General features: G+C 38.6%; 2 protein-coding genes across 9 annotated transcripts in view; one reads left to right on the top strand and one right to left on the bottom strand.

Moving 5' to 3' along the window:
• Positions 1 to 7,637, bottom strand: part of LOC116275383 (wiskott-Aldrich syndrome protein family member 1) — a 73,241-nt gene extending 65,604 nt beyond the window's left edge. The window contains exons 1-3 of one of the 8 annotated variants that reach the window (XM_031667526.1): positions 7,062 to 7,276; positions 5,767 to 5,827; positions 4,790 to 4,829 (exon numbers count right to left, since the gene is read on the bottom strand). The gene's annotated coding sequence lies outside the window, so the exon portion shown is untranslated. Of the gene's footprint in view, positions 1 to 4,789; positions 4,830 to 5,766; positions 5,828 to 7,061 lie in introns of all 8 variants that reach the window. The other 7 variants (XM_031667518.1, XM_031667521.1, XM_031667519.1 and 4 more) reach the window with 7 other exon arrangements.
• Positions 7,638 to 7,811: 174 nt separating this feature from the next.
• Positions 7,812 to 18,518, top strand: part of LOC116275382 (pre-mRNA-processing factor 17) — a 49,871-nt gene continuing 39,164 nt past the window's right edge. Inside the window, exon 1 of the mRNA XM_031667517.1 lies at positions 7,812 to 8,255. Within this exon, the coding sequence (XP_031523377.1) occupies positions 8,067 to 8,255 (189 nt within the window). The 5' untranslated portion in view covers positions 7,812 to 8,066. The remainder of the gene's footprint in view (positions 8,256 to 18,518) is intronic.

Genomic DNA, 18,518 nt, shown 5'->3' with positions numbered 1-18,518 from the left:
CATGGAATAATTAAGGCAGAAATCTATGAAACTGAAAACAGGAAATAAAGAGAAAAAAAATCAATGAAACTAAATGAAGATTCTTTGAAAATAACAAAATTGATAAATTTGTAGTCATGTATTATGATGTACCACACAGGGCTTTTATTCTGGTTTTAAAAAAATGAGTGCTATCATTCAAAATAGCAAAGATATGGAATTAACCTAAGTGTCCATCGACGGATGATTAAAGAAAATTTAAATACAAATAATGGAATACTACTCAGCCATTAAAAAGAATGAAATCATCTCTTTTGCAGCAACATGGATGGAACCAGAGACCATTATCTAAAGTGAACTAACTCAGAAACAGAAAGTCAAATACCGTATGTTCTCACTTATAAGTGGGAGCTAAATAATTTGTATACATGGACATAAAGAGTGGAATAATAGACAATGAAGACTCTGAAGAGTGGAAGGATAGACGGTGGGTGAGGGATGAGAAATCACTTAATGAGTACAATGTACACTATACTAAAAAGCCCAGGCTTTGCCCCTATGCAATATATCCATGTAGCTTGTACCCTCTAAATCTATAAAAATAATTTTAAGAAATGAGTGCTAGTCTTCATCCTCGACTATAATATAAAATGCTTCACTGTTCCTCCCTTTTCATTTAACCTTTCCACAATTCTCTGGCATAACCTCTAGCACATGTATGTTATGAAAATTCAGCAAAATAAGACAAGAGATGTCCCCATTAAAATGACTAGAAAACAAGCTTACTTTTGTAGCATAAGGTGAAAACATAAGAGACTTGATATTTTCTGGTAAATGAATCAAACAAGTTAATCCATGCCCTGATACCATAAGTTTTTCTTCTTTTCAAATAAGTTAGTCAATGTAACTTTATTGAAGTACACCTGGCTAGGGGTTAGGAATAAAGAATGGCTAGATGCTGGATTAACTATTATCAAGCACACCAAATTAAAAAAAAAACAAAAAAAAAACAAAAAAACACTTTGCTGTCATCATCACCCAATAGACGTCACCACACCTGAAATCCACCTCCTTAGAATTCCTTTAGGACCTTTAGTTTAAGAAATGGTACCTTTGCAGCATAAGGGAGTAGGGAAAAAATGGGACTTTGAAATCACACATATCTGTGTTCAAATTCCATCTCCGTTTCTATTAGCCATGTGACCTTGAGCAAATTACTTGATCTATGAGAGGACTCAGTTTGCTGGTTGACAAGTACCACAAATACAATTCTAACAGTTTATGCAAAAAGGAGGACTTATGACAAAGATAACTAGGATGTCTCTGGAACCCAATCTCAGGACCATGGACAAAGGAACTCGAATACAGTCAGGACTCTGTGCATCTGCTTCTTTGCACTCTTTGTTCTAGAAGCCCCAGCTTATCTAGCTTACAGGGCAAGAAACAAGGCCATTAACAGTTCCAGAGTTTTGTATCTCACAGCTTCAGCAATTGAAGAGAAAACAAATTATTCAACCTCTGGGCATGGAGGATCCAGGAAAAGTTCTGAGTGACTTGGCTTAGTGCAAGTGTCTAAAATCAGGCCAATAAACCACAGAAATGAACAGAATTGTGATTGGTCTCTCTGGCACCTTCCAAGCCAAAGTGATCTTTATAAAAGACAGATCTGATCCAGTAATTAATCTGATTAAAACTCTTCATGGCCTTCCCCAAGAGACTTAAAATCCTTAACTTTGTTAAACCAAGCCTCATGTAGGCCCTCTGCATAGTCTGGCTTCTGTTTACCTCCGCAACCTCCTATCAAGTCACAATCCCTCTTACACTAAGCTTTAACTGTTTCATCTGTTCTTTGCATTCTCTTCCTTTTCCACCTAGGTAACTTCCACTAATCTTGCCTCCAAGAAGCCTCCCCTAACTCCCAATGTAAATCCAGTTCCCTCTTCTTTTCCTTTATAGCATTCACCAAAATTTCTAAGTACAAATGTTTTGTTCAACACCTGTTTTTTACTATACTGTTAACTCCAAGAGAATAGAGACCTATCCTTTTTAGCACCTACTTGGCCCTCAATAATTATGTGCTGATTGTGAACTACGAATCATTGGTTTAACAAGGAGGATCCACTAAATGAACCAATTACAAATGAGGGGACGGTAGCAGGCAGGCAGAATCGCTATTATCAAGTTATTAAAACAACTACTCCAACAGTAACTTATCGGTAAAAGGGGAGATAAAGCAGTTCTGAGAGAATCTGGGCTTCTGCTAGGCAGAACAAACAACCTGTTCAATTCAGTTAACCTTTTTCTTCAATTAAATCCTCATAGGGCTATGGTAGCAACTAAACAAGAGAAATAATAAATGTGATAGTACCTATACAGTGTCTTGTACATATAGCAAGCAAACAATGTTACTTCTTTTCCTTTTGGACCATGTTACACATTATTTTTTAATATCACTGATCTCCAAATAAGGAGTTAATAAAAAAACCTATTAAATACTCCAGTGCATATAACAAAAATAGCTGTTTTTTTTACCTCTTCCCTCACAGCACCCTGATCTTTCCACCTAGGAAGAATGACTTCTCTTTTATGCTGTAGTAATTGCATACAATCAAAATCCATTCCATTTAGCTTAAACCAAAAACAGGCACTAGGAACACAAAAATGAAGCAAAACAAAACAACCAAACACTAACAACAAAACCGTCCTCAAGGAGTTCATAGATTCACTTTCTCAATCTGCCTTCAGTCCCATGACATCCATACCAAAGCTTCACTGCACCTCAGGTAAGGCTGCTACAAATACAAGGTGCCCCATACTTCATGGGGCAATAACCCATCTTTGTATCTTCATACTCCCACTTCATCACCTCATTCCATTTTTTCCTTTAAAAAATTCTATGGAGATTCACTGGATATGATCATTCTCCAAAGTATGAATAAAATCTACCCTGGCTTTACTAATAGCTCAAAATAAGGAAACAAAGGAAACAATCCAAAAGAAAAATCCTGTTTTTTGACAGTGCTGAGAGTTTATTTTAAAACTTAAAACAAACGTAAAACCCATCACAAAAATAACACCTTTAAGAGACTAAAAAATACTGCTTCTGAGAATAGGCATGTGAGAAAGGATTAAGGCTACTTTCTTTTTCAGAGGTAGGTCCAGAAAGAAATGTCCTCACAGAGATACGTAAGCTGTAATATTAGGGAAAATGAACTATCAGGAAAAAAGTGGGATTACATCAAGCTTCAAAGTTACATCAAGCCTTGGAATTTTATTTGTACCTAAAACACACCTCAGAAGTCATCGACATCTACCTTTTCATTTTACAATCAAATATCTTGAGAAGTAAAGTCACACAGAAGACTGCATTTCCTTCTAATTTCTGTCATGCCCTAACTTCTCGTTCCAGATAATGTAAGGCTATGCCACTCATTGAACTGAGACACAGCCTCCTCTTCAAGTCCACTGGGTGAAAGAGAACAAGTTCCTAATGTTGTCATGTCTAACATGAGAGTTACAGATCCTAGCATTTCAAGGTAGATCTGAAACTTATTTTTCCCATAGAAAGACTGTCATACAAATTATTATAGGTATTTGAATATACTTATGCTAATTATTAACATAATTTTATGCTTTTTTAGTATTAACATAATCTTATAATTCAGGTATTTTATTATTTAAGTAGTGGGCTGTCTGTGACTCTAACCACTAAGCATACCGTTTCTGAGAAAATAAGACCCAAGTTCCAAACCATTTTACAAGTTGTAAAATATAATCAATCATGTAGTAAGTTAGAACTACCAATTCACAAAATTATAAGCTGAATGTGATAAACTAAAAACACAAGATTCTTAATTTTATAAAAAGTTCCACCTCAGGGGTCATTTATTTTTAATAACTAGGTACTCAGGCATTTAGCACAGGATTTAATTTACATATATCTTTGTATTACTATTTCACTAGAAAAGTTAAGTCACAAAGAATCAAACACACTTCTATCTAGTGTAGGGAAAACAAAAAATATGCTGACATACATCTTCATAAAGTGAGCTATAAGAAGAAAATTGTTAATATTTCATAAATCAAAGACTGCTAAGTATCTAGTGCCAATTCAAAAGTGTACAGGTAACGGAATTAGATCTGAACAGGTAAATGGAGTTCAAAGAACCTCCAAATTCATTTTTCTTTTTTCTCCTGAGATAAAGTTATACATTTCATTAATTAAAATGTTTGATAAATCTTTAAAAATGTTTCACTGAGTATATTAATTCAATGGATATTCTTTACACATTCATTTTATTTGTTCAACAAAGAAAATTGAACCCCTGCTATTTGTTAAACACTATACTGACAACTTTGGATTTATGACAATAAGCTGCAGGTCAGTTCCTCTCCTCAAATAACTAAAAAAACCATGACTTTACTGCATTTACCCAAGTGACAGTGACAGCTAAATTTTAGTTCAAGAAAACATTATAAAACAATCACTCTCAAAAAAGAAACCATACAATAGTTAACTTTAAACACACTTTAATAGTCTTATCTATATGAAGTTTTCTCACAAAGTAACCAAAAGCACTGTTTTGGTAAAAGTGCTAATAATATAATCTTTTGATAGTAGTCCAATAAGGAAATCACAAGGTACTATGTACTATGATAATGAAAATCAAGTACTTGGAAAGATATTTTAAGTTATTCCTAAAATAAAGCAAAATGTATAATTAAATATAGTCTTGTACAATATTAATACACTGTCTCTGAATATATGGATATTTACAAACATGAGTAATAAAGTAACTCTATAGCATACCTTATAAATGATCACGACTAAGCATTTTGGATTGTAACACCTGCAAATTTTTAACAAAAAAGGCCTTAATATTTTTTGACTATATTATTCTTCACTAACTTAATTCAATATTCTTATTATCAAGTCATAATTTTTATTTACTATTAACTATTTTATCTATATGTTTAACTACATGTAGGTATTAACTGTAATAACCTTTATGTCTGCAATTATTTAAAACCACTGATAGATGAGAAACATTTTTCAATTCAGAGGCGTCTCTCTCCAAAGCAAAAATCAATGTTAATCAGCCATTCTAACATGACAAGGAAAATTCCGACATTTTTTCATTGTATTTTTCACAGAAATTTTTTAATCATTCATCAGCTATTTAAATTTTCTTTAAAAGGACTACAAAAACACACCTTTCCTGAATTAATGCACACTATCTACTAAATATTATCTCCATTTACATATAAGGAAATCAAGGCACAAAGGTGTCCATTTTGTAAACTGCAAGGTCATTTCCTAACCAAGCAACTAATCCTACACCATCAACTTATATTATATGTGCGCCACTTCCAAGTGCCATAAAACAATTACCGTACCTTAAAACTGCCTCTGCAATGCTTACATGTGATTCTCTTTTATCAGACGGGTTAATGCAACAAGCGTAAACAAGATGGAAAAGGAAAACTATAAAAATACAACACTTATTTTTGATAGTGAATCATTTAATTTTAAATAATGAGATGTAAACAGTTTTTAACATAAAAATCAAGTAACCAACAGTTGTTTCTTGTATTTTCAAAAAAAAATTCATCCTTCAGGTAGATCATGCAAAACTGAAGCCTACTCATACTTGTAGATCGAAGTTAGAAAAAAAAATTGGATTCTAAAACAAATAATTAAATACAAGATATTGCAAAGACAAAAGTGAATAAAAAATAAAATCAGATAAATTAGGGAATGACTGATACGGTGGTTAAAATCCTCACCTTAAATATTAAATTCTTCCATTCAATGAAAGGCAACGATTAGTAATGACATATTCTGTTACTGAAAAACAAATACAAAACTTTTCTTATTCAAAACTTCCGAAATTTTACATCAAATACTTCATTCGAATATTCAATATAAACAAAAATATGTTTCCTAACAGAAACTTAGAGCATAAAGGATAAACTGTTTCTGAGAGTTCAAATTTAGACTGCATTTTTAATCATGATATAGTGCTATGATCAGAAAAATGAATGTTAGCTACCATGCAAGTTTAAATTTAAGAACATTAGACGGATTGAATAACCCATAAGTCAATTACATTAATTAGTGAAAAGAAAAAAGACCTTAGCTAACCGTGAATCTAACACCAAAGAAAAAATTTAGGTCGAATCCACCGCACACCTTATTATACAGAAAAGGAAATGATTAGAGTAAGTCATATTTAAGCACCTAGTCTAGCTGGGGATCAATTAATTAATCAGTTATAGGGCAGGTCGTGTATGTTGAGATAGGATGTGCTTTCTTTCATCGTTATTCCAGTTCATCATCCGCAAGTGCAAGAGAAGGTGTCAGAGTACCGAAGCTAGGGGGCATGCTGTAGCAAGGGGAAAAGAAAAATGGGAAAGGTGCAATGGATGCTGCATAGTTGAATAATTATCTGGGTGGCACAATGGGCGAGTCCTGCCGACATGAGCGCTGAGTGAGCGGCTCCCTAACTCTGCCCGAGGCAGCCCCCACGAACGGGCACCAGAAGCGACAGCACTGCTTCGCCTACCCTTCCAACCAAGAAAAGGATGCCTGCACTCGCTTTACCGTTATGTCTTTAGACACCGACTCGCGGAGCAAACACGCAAACGCACGAGCCGGCTTTACTAAGCTCCAGGCACGTAGAGCGAGCAGAGGTTTCTCTGTCGCCCGGGGCTACCGCCTCCCCCGGAAAGAGGCACGGGGCGGACCGTGGGCGCGGGTGGGCAGGGAAGCCCGGGCGGTGGCACCTCAGGTGAGACCCGCAGTCTCCCCGGCGAAAGCAGCCCCGGGGCGGTCCCTGCAGCCCAGCCCCAGGCGCGCCCGCCGCCGTCTCCCTCGGCACCCAGCCCGGCTGGCGGGTGGGCGGTGGGCGCTCGGGAAACCCGCGGATGGGGGTGGGGGCCGGGGCGGGGGAGGCGCGCCCATCCATCCCTGTCACCTATGCGGGCCACACACCCCTCGGTCTGCTCCGGCCGGTGAGGAAGAGTTCCTCTCCCAGCACCCCCTCCCCGAAAAAAGCAATTCCTCAGGGACTCGCGCTCACCGTGAAATCTTGGGGGCTCTCGCTTACCCCTTCTTCATGCTTCGGCAGCGGTCGCCGGTCCCCCTCGGCTCGCGGGACTCCACCTAGGGCCCCCAGGAGGGTCGGGCTCTGGGGCGGAACCCGCTCAGGACAGCGGCCGAGGCGCCAGGCCACTGGGAACGCCGCCTGGGGCGCCCACCGGCCGCCGGACCCACCGTGTGCTCGACGCGCGAGTGAACAACACCGCGAGCTGCCGCTCCCCCCGCCCCCTCCCCGCGCGAGACGCTCCACAACCGGACGCAGGGACCCGCGCCAGAAGCAGGGGGGACCGCGGGACTCTCTCCGGCTATGGTCCCATCCTTGCCCCCTGCCCCAGGAGCTATTCCCGGCCAGTCAGAGGTCTCAAAACTTCAGATTCTCACTTTCCTCTTCAGCCTCGAGTGCCCAGGTGCAGTCGAGGTGGGAAACCCAGCCTCCGCCCACTCCTCCATCGGTGGGGCCGAAGCTCGCTCTTCCCCCCTTTCCTGAGGTTCTGTGGTATTGCCCAATCCTCAGTTTGGGGGAGGGGGACGGAGAGAACAGTGCTTGGCTAGGGAATGAGGGAAGATGACAGCCAATTGAATGGAACATCCATTCGGGGGCGGGGTCAAGGAGGGACCCGCCCCCGTCCCGCCCCCTCGTTCCAAACTACACTTCCCATTGTGCCCTCTGGTGCTTCCTGCCGCGCTGCACGCTGGGAGTGCAGGACCGCGAGGCCTCAAGGTATTTTGGAACTCGTATTCTTTAGTCCACTAGGTCCTGAAAGTTATAAGCTATTATAATTCTCTCTTTTTCCCTAGATAAACTTTTTTAAGCTCTCATTTCGACAGTAGTTATTCTAATAATAATTAGCTTGTTGTTTCAAAATGTAAGAAATTATTTCTTAGCAAAGAAAGTTAATGATGTATTCCATGGCAATCTGTCAGGACCTGGGAGCCTCCTCTTCTTCCGCCCTGACAGGGTCCCCGCAGAAGATTTGTTGCCGTCATGTCGGCTGCGATTGCAGCTCTGGCCGCTTCCTACGGTTCGGGTTCAGGGTCCGAATCGGACTCGGACAGTGAGAGCAGTCGATGTCCGCTGCCAGCCGCCGACTCCCTCATGCACTTGACTAAATCGCCTTCAGCCAAGCCGTCTCTAGCAGTGGCAGTGGACTCGGCTCCGGAGGTGGCAGTTAAGGTAAGCACCTTTGCTACTGATGCGGTGTGGGAATTGTTGGCTTCAGCTCCAAAACTGCCAGCCGCTTGTTAGGTCCCGGCTTACCTCATTGCTCAGAGATAAGTTGCTAACGTTTGAATTTCTTCTCCTTCCCACATGCATCCTCGGGAGAAGCAGAATTGGAAGTTCGGAATAGCCCTCCGATGCTCTCTGCCCTTACCTCCCGCCATCAGAAAGCAAGTGGAAAGAGGGGGTGAAATTTGAATTTGTGAATTAGGGACATAGCCTGTAAAGTGCAGATGTAATCTCGGAATATAAATAACATTAGATCAGGACTTCCCAAACTAGAGTATTGTACCTTCACTTGAAGTGAGCAGCGGCCTCGATTTGTTTTATTTTTGAAAAATTAGGTTCTAATCCTGGCACCACCACTTATGTGAACTTGGGCAAGATATGCAGCCTCCTCTCTTTCCTCCCTGTACAAGCAGAGATCATTTTCAAAACACCTGTTTACATGAGAAGATGAGTGTGAAAATTGAGTGAAATTACACAAATAAAGCATATAGCACAGAGCCTGGTAACTAGTGAGAGTGCAGTAAATGTTTTATGATTATGTATGTTAATACAGTGAGAAAAAGGCCTTGGATTTGAGAAACAGCTGCATGATCTCAATGGAGGAAGCTGATTCAGGCAAGAGTTTCCAGGCAAAGGTGACAGGCAAGCCTGAGAAGGCAAAGAACTTAGTGTGTTTGAAGAACTGAGGAAAAGCTGATGTGTCTAGAGCCTGATGAGAGCATCTACCAATTGATAGTGTAGGCCCAGTAGAGCCCGAGGTAGGTGATCAGCTCAAGATGTGAAGATGGGAGGCGGTGTCCAAAAATTCCTTTGTATCATGTCCCCAAGTCTAGTTTAATGACTTAAGAAGTGTTTTACAGATTTTTAACAAGCTGTCTGTGAATTTTACTTTTTAAAAATGGGCATCTGGCGTGAAAGAATGCTTAGAATCCTAACTTCCTATCAAAACAAAACTTTCCAAACTTACGCCCCTCCAGTAACCTCCTGAGTCTTCTCCTTTCACAGCTCAGCTTTTTGGAGCTCTCTTTTTGTCTTCATCTCATTTTCTCCTCAACCCGATGCAGTCTGGCCCTACCCTCTTGGGAAACTGTCTGTGAGTGATGTCCCAGGCCTTGCAGTTGTCAAGTTCAGCCATCTGACTTAAATGTCTGCATCAAATGACACTGTTCATTAGTTCCTCTTTCTTGAAACTTTCTCTCCATTTCGCTTCCATGGGGCTCTACTTAGCATTCTGTTCCAATTATTTTACTCTCCCTTTTCAATACTGGTGTTTCCCAGGACTCTGCTCTTGGTCCTCTTTGCATTCCACATATTCTTCCATACCTTCAGCCTCAGTCTGTGCTGCCCCTAGCTCAAGGTGAACACCGTGAAATGGTTAGCACAGGCTCTGGAATTAAGACTGTAATTCAAATCCTGCCTCCAGCACTTACCCACCTGGGGACCTTGGATAAGTTGCTTAAATGCTCAGCACCTAATTTTTACTGATCTGTAAAGTAGGAATAACAGTAGTACCGATCTAACAGAATTATAAGAATTGCCATAAAAGATGTAAAGCCCTTTTAACAGTGCCACATGCTTGCTATCCTTTTATTTCCAGTTCTATCCTCCTTGCTAGCTTACAACCTTGAGAGGTATATAAAAATCTCCCACTGTAATTGTACATTTGTTTCTTGCAGGTTGGCACTCAGCCACCTCCAGTTCAGTGTGTTGAAAAATTATTTTCTTTCCCTCAAAATCCATTTCTGTTTTCCCCATTTTGATCTATGATCCCACGATCCACCCACTATTTCAAGCCAAGAACAAAGGAGGTATCCTTTTCTCTTCCTTCTTCCTCAGCCCCTGAAGCTAGTCATTCAATTGATTCTAACATTTCTGTTTCATTAATTTATCTCATATCAACTCCTTCCTCACTATTTTCACCGGTGCAGGCTTCATATCTTCCTTATTTCTCCCAGGAGTTATTCTTTTCTTTCTCTTTCAGCCTCTTCTTTTGGATAGTGGGTCCTGTCCACTTTAACTCAATGATATTCATCAAATCTCTCTCTTCTGCTGCCACTGGTTAGTTCAGATTCTCATCATTTCTCTTCAGATAGTTGTAGCTTTCTAACTGATATTTCTACTTCTTCCTTTCTTGTCTCCCAGTGTTATACCCCATTCTTTTCTCCACAGGGCACCTAGAATGATCTTTGTAAATTCCGCTTGCGTCCTATCACTTCCCTGCCCAAAGACACCATATTGTCCAGTGGGTAATTTCTAAGTTTTTTTGGTAGCATGTGAGGGCTGCTATTCTCCCATGCTGAACTCTTTACAAAGCCCTGAAAGCCAAATTTTCTTTCTTCCTCTGAAGATTTTGCCCACGCTAGTCTTTCTGCCTGGAAATCCCTTGCCTAGTGCCTCCTTCCCCCATTCCAAACACTATGGTCCTTCAGTCTCACTGCGCGTTTCCTCCTATTCTACCTTAGCCCCTTTATCATATCTTAACTGTAGCACTTAGCACATTGCCGTGACTTGTTCATCTTTTTCTTTGCCCTGGACTGTGAGACCCTGGGGTCCAGAGACGTATCCATTCGTTTGTGTCTCCGGTGCCTAGTACACAAGATTAGGGAAGTATATTTGGTAAGAGAATGGAATGAAAAAGAAAGTCTTGTAAAAGTATGCACATTAAGAATCAGAAATGTAGAGCTGGACAGGCAGTGGCAGGGTTGGAGGTGTTTGTGTAGAACTCACTTAGTTCAATCACGAATAAATAAGGAAAGCCCGGAGGAAAGGTTGCATAAGGTGCCAGAGGTCCATTAGAAGTAGAGCTGGGGCTAGTCCACCCAGTGGTCTGGGTTCTATGAGAGAGTACAGGGCATTGCTCATTGTTAGTTTATGAACCAACACTTGTTTATATGAAGGGAAAACAAATTTATGCATAGTAAATACAATGACTGCAAATGATTGGAAAATTGGAAAATGACCAAGGGAGAGGTGAAGCATGCAAATATATTCATCTGTAGTTGACTAATTATATTATGATTAATAGCAAGCATTTTGGCAGAGAATACATTTATGCAGCATTTTTAACCCATGTTTTTTCTGAGCTCTTTCCTGCAGTTGAGTATCTTTTCATATATGTTATTGGTGGTTTAATTTTTTTTTCTTTTGAAAGCAACTATTGGGTTGTCATTTCCTTTTGATTTTTAGGAGATCTTTACATATTCTGGATACTATCCTTTGTCAATTGTGTGTGTTGCAAAATTTTTTTCTTTTTGTGACTTGTCTCTCACTTTTCCCTGTTGTTTACAAACAATTATTTATATAGTCTGTGCTTATCAAATTATTCCTTTATGTATTGTGGTTCCTGTTGCTTGTTTGAGAAATCCTTAACTCATAGTCATGAAAATATTCTCTTGTATTATCTCTGGAAAACTATTCACATTTAAGTCATTAATCCATATGAAATTAATTTTTGTCTGTAGTGTGAACATTCTTAATAATATGGCTTGACAGGTGATAGGGCAGTTCCCTTGCCCTTTTTTGTTGTTCAAGAATGTTTTGGCTGGCTCTTCTGGGCCCTGTAATTCTATATAGAGTTTAGAATTAACTTGGAAAGTTCTACTAATACCCAGTTGGGATTTTGTTTGGGAGTACATTGAGTCATAGGTCAACTTAGAGATAATGTTATATCCGTTCATTTGTTTAGGCCTTTTTTTAGTTTTTTTTTTTCTTCCGAAGTTTGTAATTGTCTCCATATCAAAATCTTGTACAGTTTTATTAGAGGTATTTCTAGGTGTATCTTATTTTTATGCTATTGTATTTTTCATTTATTTAACTTTCTAACTGATCTTACTACTTACAACTGATCTTACTACTTACATAGCCATATCAGCTGTAAATATGACAGTATTTTTTCTTTCTTTTAATCATTATTTCTTTTATTTATTTTTCTTGCCTTGCCATGCTGACTACCACCTCCAGGAAGATCTAAAATAAAAATAAAAAGGATGTACCAGACAAATTTTAACCAAGAGAAAGCTAGCACTGTTTGTGTTAACATCAATAAAAATAGACTTTAAAGCAGAAAGCATTACGGGAGACAAAAGAGTCACTTCATCACGATGGAAGGTTCAGTTCACAGAGAGATATAAAACAATGTAAGCTCAAAATATTTAAGCAAAAATTGACAGAACTACAAAGAGAAATGGACAAATATACAATTACAGTGGGAGATTTTTATATACCTCTCAATAATTGATAGAACAAGCAAAAAATATCAATAATGATACAGAATATGTGAAAAAATTAGTAAACTACATCTAAAGGTCTTAGGGAACATGGCACTCAGCAACACAGAATGTTGTTTTCAGGCACTGAAAACATTTTGAAGCATTGAAACAGAATGAAACATTTTTTAAATGACCGTGGGCTAGACCAGGGATTGGCAAACTTCAGTAAAGGGCCAGACAGTAAATATTTCAGGCTGTGTTGGCACCGTGTAGTTTCTGTCACTTCTTTCTTCCTCTCTTTTGCCCTTTCTTTTTCTTCATCTTTTTTTCTTAAGCCTTTAAAAATGCAAATACCATCCTTAGCTTGTTGATACAAAAAAACAGACTGTGGACTGGATTTGGCCCACAGACTGTAGTTAGCCACCCCTGAACTGGAGCATAAAATAAGTCTCAACAGATTTAAAATCTTATTACCGCATTCTCTGACCACAGCGCATCTAAGCTAGAAACTAACCACAAAAAGATAGCTATAAAATTTCCATATTTGAAAATTGTGACATTGCATTTCAGCAACTATGCAACGGAACATGTGAGATGCAGCCATGGCAATTTTTTTAAAAGTATAGTCATAAACACATATCACAGAAAAAAGGAAAGGCAGAAAGTTAGTATGCTAGGCATCCTTTCTTTTGGATTTTTTAAATCATTACATTACATTGTTTTAAGTCATGCAGTCAGTTTCCGTTCTTTAAGTGGTTACCCCTAGAAAGCATAGCACATTTGATCAGTACTTTTACCTTCTACTGAACAATGCGAGAACCTTAGAACACTTGAATTTTATTCACATCCCCTGTACTCCTACTTCAGCTATTGTTGTCTGGTATATATGCATGCACTTACATATACACATACACCCTCCACAAGATGATGGTGAATGATGATGATTGTTGCATCTCATATGCAAAGTATCACTTTCTGCCTGTAGCACATTCTTTAGAATGTCCTTTAGTGAGGATTTAGTGGCAAATGCTTTCAGTTTTAGTTTGTCTTTTAAAGTGTTTTGGATGGGCGAGGCGGGCGTATCGCCTGAGCCCAGGAGTTCCAGACCAGGCTGGGCAACATGGAGAGACCCTGTCTCTAGAAAAAATACAAAAATTAGCTGGGCATGGTGGCGTGCACTTCCCAGCTACTTGGGAGGCTAAGGTAGGGAGATCGCTGGAGCCAAGGAGGCAGAGGATGCAGTGAGCCAGAGTCACGCCACTGCACTCCAGCCTGGGAGACGAAGTGAGACCCTGTCTCATAAATAAATAAATATATAAATAAAATGCTTTCATTTAACTGTATTTCTCAAAGGATATTTTCACTGGGTTGTTTCCTTAGCTGGCAGTTTTCTCTCAGCACTTTTAAGATATTCTACTCTTTTCTGATTTTCATTGTTACTGATAAATCAGCTGTTAGTGTAGCTGTTTCTCTTTGGAAGTGATTTTCTTTTTTCTTTTGACACCTTTTAAGACCCCCCTCCCCAATTTTTTTGAGATACAGTTTCATTCTTTAGTTTTATTATAGGACACATGTGTATGGATTTCTTTTTATTTTTTCTGTTCAGAATTTGTTGGATTTATTTCATTGTGGATCAATTGGTTTGGAATGTGGACCTTTGGACATTTCTTAGCAGTTGTCAGTTCTTATCACTTCACATATTATTTTAGTCCTATTCTCTCTTCTCTTCTGGAACTCCAATTATGCATATTTGTGTTCTCCGGTATATGTATGACAATGAGTATTTTCTAAACAAAAATTTTTGAATGCAAGAGTGTAAGGTTTTGCACTTTAGAATTCATGCAGTGGACCCTGTTGGATTGCAAGAGTTGCTTATTAAGTGACTTTAAGGTTAGAAAAACAAAAGCAGATCTGGCTTTCTCTCATTTCAACCAGCGACTGTGTTACTTCCCCCCAGTGTATTCTTTGCCTTAGCATAGCCAACTAAAGTAAAATAAAAATTCTGCCTCTAATTTTGAGGCATATTTTCAGTTTTTTTCAAGAAACAGTGGTGTTTCTTGTATTTGTGAGCTTCAAATGGACCACTTCTTCCTCTGCAATCTGTTAAGGGCCAGACTCAGAGGATATCTTTATCTGAATTTCTCTTCTTTTATATCATTCACCTAAATTCTTCTATTAGGAAGTTTAGTCATTTCTATTTCCTGGGATGAAAAAAAAAAACTGTGCCATAAATTGATAAGTAATTTATAATAATAATATTTGCGATCTGCTTTATAGTTTACATGGTGTTTTTATGCCTCTTTTCTTATTTGGACACAGGAAGAAATGTGGAAAAGACTAAAAAGTGAATATTACCTAGTTTTATTCTCAAATTACTTTGAATCAACAAAAGATAAACTATTTAAACTTATTTGGCCCACAGGGTGCCCTTCACTTCCTGCTTTTTAATTTTTGTGGATAATTGAAACTGAATAGAAATTATTTGTTATTTTGTGGTAATTCCAATTGCATGCCTAATTGGTATTGAACTCCTATGGGTGTTAAAACAAGGTTGTGGTATTGTCCAAGTTTCTAATTAAATTTTTGTAAAATAACAGCCCTTCATTTTCTTGAGGGTTGTTCAGTTTGTTCTATAATTTTAGCAGGAGTCAGAGACTGGGACTTACTTATATTTTTTATTGGCTGCCAGTGTTGCTTATATAAACAGTAATTTCTTACATTGTACTTTGCATTTAAAAATTGATGTGTCATGATACTCTTCAAAATAATTTCAATTTAGAATATTTTAAATACCCTTAATTGGAAAGATCTCGTATCCCATATTATAAAGTGGTTCTAGCAACTGTACACTATAAAATCCTTTGGGAAGGTATGAATGTGGCTAAGCCTCATGTTATTTTAAGCAGTTTGTTACTAGGAGTTGAATATTAAGAGGGAAAAGCATTTAATTTAGCTTTTATGCAGTTTAAGCAATTTGTATGTAACCTGCTAACTTTATAGTACTGAGTTTGCTATTGGGCCGTATGCAAGATAGTATCTTTCATCAGTGAAGATTCTAGTGTTCATTCTGGGGTGATATAGATAATATTTGTCATCTTTTCAGTGGCCTAGCATTTGAAACCCCTTTCTTAAGGTTTTAATGTGAAGAACATCCCTGTTCATCACCCATCTTCAGAAGCTGAAAACCCAGATTATTCTCATTCAGCTCCCTTTCAGCTAAGGCTCAGGACTGTTGGGTGGGTGTATCTGATGGGCTCAGCCAAACAGATGCACCAACCTAAGCTTTCTAATCTGAAATTTATCTGCAAAGAAGCCAGGAAAGAGGACTTAAATTGGCAATGGTAATCAACGTTTTCTAGTTTCTCAGGCCAGTAGTTTCAATAGCAGCATCCAGTGGTAGCCATAGCAGTTTAGTAGTAGTGTTCAGTCATTATCCTCACTGGATGGGTTCTGTGATGATTAATTTTGGTGGGTTCTGTGATAATTAATTTTGAATTGCGATTTCATCTATTAAATGTATACTGACCCTTTATTTCTGCCTACTTGTCAAAGCTTATTCTCCACACTTCCTGGTAATTCTAAGAGAAACTCATAAGGATTTTATAATGCTGAATCAGCCTGCTGCTTGCAACCAAGAACCCTGACTGATACACCTCGTTACTCTGCCAGTGATTGTTTAATTTGTCACTAATTAGGTCTCTTTAACATTGTTCATTGTGGTTACTTTGAGCTCTTCCCCTTCCCTTTTATTCTATTAGTAGCTCGGGTTAAGTGACTTAATCCTACTAACACCCTCACAGATTATATGAAATAGTGTGTCTACTCTGGTGCTGGCACATTAGTGTTGTTTTTCTTCATGTTATTTAGCCTCTTCTAGAGAGCTGTATAACTTATTTAGGTGTTATATAGTCTATTGTCTGTTGCCTCTGCTACAATATAAACTCCACAAGGGCAGGTATCTTTGTCTATTTCTGTGGGCCCAGGACAGTGCCTGGCACATAGTAGGCACACAATCAAATTTGTGAAATGAATAAATGAATCTGGAGCTCCATGCTTGCTTTATAAAGATGCCTGTGCCCTGACTACACCAAGAAAATAAAGAGATCAATTATGATTCCCAACATCTCCAAACATCTGTCATCTATCACCCATTCTTACCTTTGTCATCTCTATTTCATCCCAAAGAGAGCACTCCTCTTTTCAGAGGCTAATCTTTCAACTGTGTCCTGAATTTTATTCCCTCCTACCTCTTCCAGGACAACTGTACCTTTATCTGGTCCTTTTTGTCATGTGTCTCTCCCTGCCGTCACCTGCCTTCTAGCCTACGATTGACCACATCTTTGACTTAGTCTCTTCTTAAGGAAGAAGAAAAACTTGACCCTGAAAATCCTTCAACCTGATACCCCATCTGTTCTGTTTTTTATCACCAAATATTTTCAGTACGGATTTATACGGTGTTTTTCTAGATCCTCATTTACACCTCTGCCTCTTGCAGATGGCTTTCCATAGTCCTTACTAACAAAGTCACTCTCGCAAAGGTTTTTTATGACATAATTGCCAAATCCAGTGATTGTTGGCCAGCCTTATCCTACTTAATTTCTCCATGGATTTGGCTTTTCTTCAATTTAATTTAACAAATATTTATTGAATATGTGCTGAATGCCCTGTGTTCTACTGAGCAGTGAGGATATATGATGTACGTAAAAGCCATGTGCAACAAATAATATATCACAAGTACTATCAAATAGAGTACAGCATTTTTTTAGTACCACAAACAAACAAACAAACAAAAAAAACAACAGTTTTCCTGAGGCAGGAGGAGGGAAGGTATCAGGAAAAATAAGGCGACATAAAATAATAAAGGCATTGCCTAAGATGTAAGGCGGTAACATTGCCTGCAGCACAGAAAGCGTCAAAGTGCTTGCTATTTTTAAAAATCAGCAATTAGTCTAATATGGCAAAAGTGAGGGTGTATTAAAGCAGATAAGGAAGTATTACAATAGGCCAGGGCAAATATAATGAAGCCCTAACTAGGCCAGTATAGCTGGGATGCAAAAAGGGGAGGGTAAATGTGAGATTGCTGGAGAAATATTCACAGGTAGAATCAGCAAGACTGTGCCTGATTTATTAGTGAAGATGGAGTCATGGGGGAATGGTAAGTTCTATTTTGGACATAGCATAGTGTTTGATGCTGTGGGACATTCATATAATGAAATTTAGTAGGCAGTTGGATATGTGGATCCAAAGTTAGGTGTGTGATTAAGGCTGCAGGTAAAAATTGGGGGTGGTAATTGAAGTCATGAAAAGGATAGGATAAGATAGGGTAAAGATATGGGCAGTTTAGAGAGAAGAGAAGCTCAAGAGACCTGATAGGCTCTGAATCTTTAAGAAGTAGAGAAACTAAGTTGCCTGTTTTGATACAGGGGCCATGGTAAAGTGTTTTTAAGAGTGGTCAAATTTTGGAACAGTGAATGTAGGTTTATGGTATTTTTCTTGTCGGTTTTTTAGTCTTTGGTCATCAGCTAGTCTAACTCTACCAGATCTTCACTTATCTGTGGCATTGCTGCTTCTCCAACATCAATATCAACTGCATGAAATCCCATCTATTTTGCAGAATGCGTGATGTTACTTTGCATTGTCTTTGCATTGTGTTAGGGGATATATCCTACCATCAACAAGAGGCCAGCAGAATAAAGATGGTGATATGATAGGGATAGTTCAAGGGTTTGATTGTACATTTGTGTGTGCAAAATCCACCTTGTGTAGTTTACATTTTAGTGGAGAGAGCGAGATAATATATATGTCCATTGAGGATAAATATAATGGAGGAAAATAAAACAAGGTAAGGGGGAAGCAGAAAAACTGAGCAGAGACTGAAAAGGAGAGATAACAATCGTGTGGCTATCCACAGGAAAAACATTTCATTCCAAAGGGAAATAATAAGTGTAGAGACCCCGAGGCAGGATTGTTCCTTGGCCTGTTCTAGGAATAGCAGATGAGC

This window comes from Papio anubis, chromosome 6 (assembly GCF_008728515.1).
Source record: "Papio anubis isolate 15944 chromosome 6, Panubis1.0, whole genome shotgun sequence".
Taxonomy (NCBI): domain Eukaryota; kingdom Metazoa; phylum Chordata; class Mammalia; order Primates; family Cercopithecidae; genus Papio; species Papio anubis.
The sequence above is the reverse complement of the archived record's forward strand: the minus strand, read 5'-3'. Positions and strand labels throughout refer to the sequence as shown.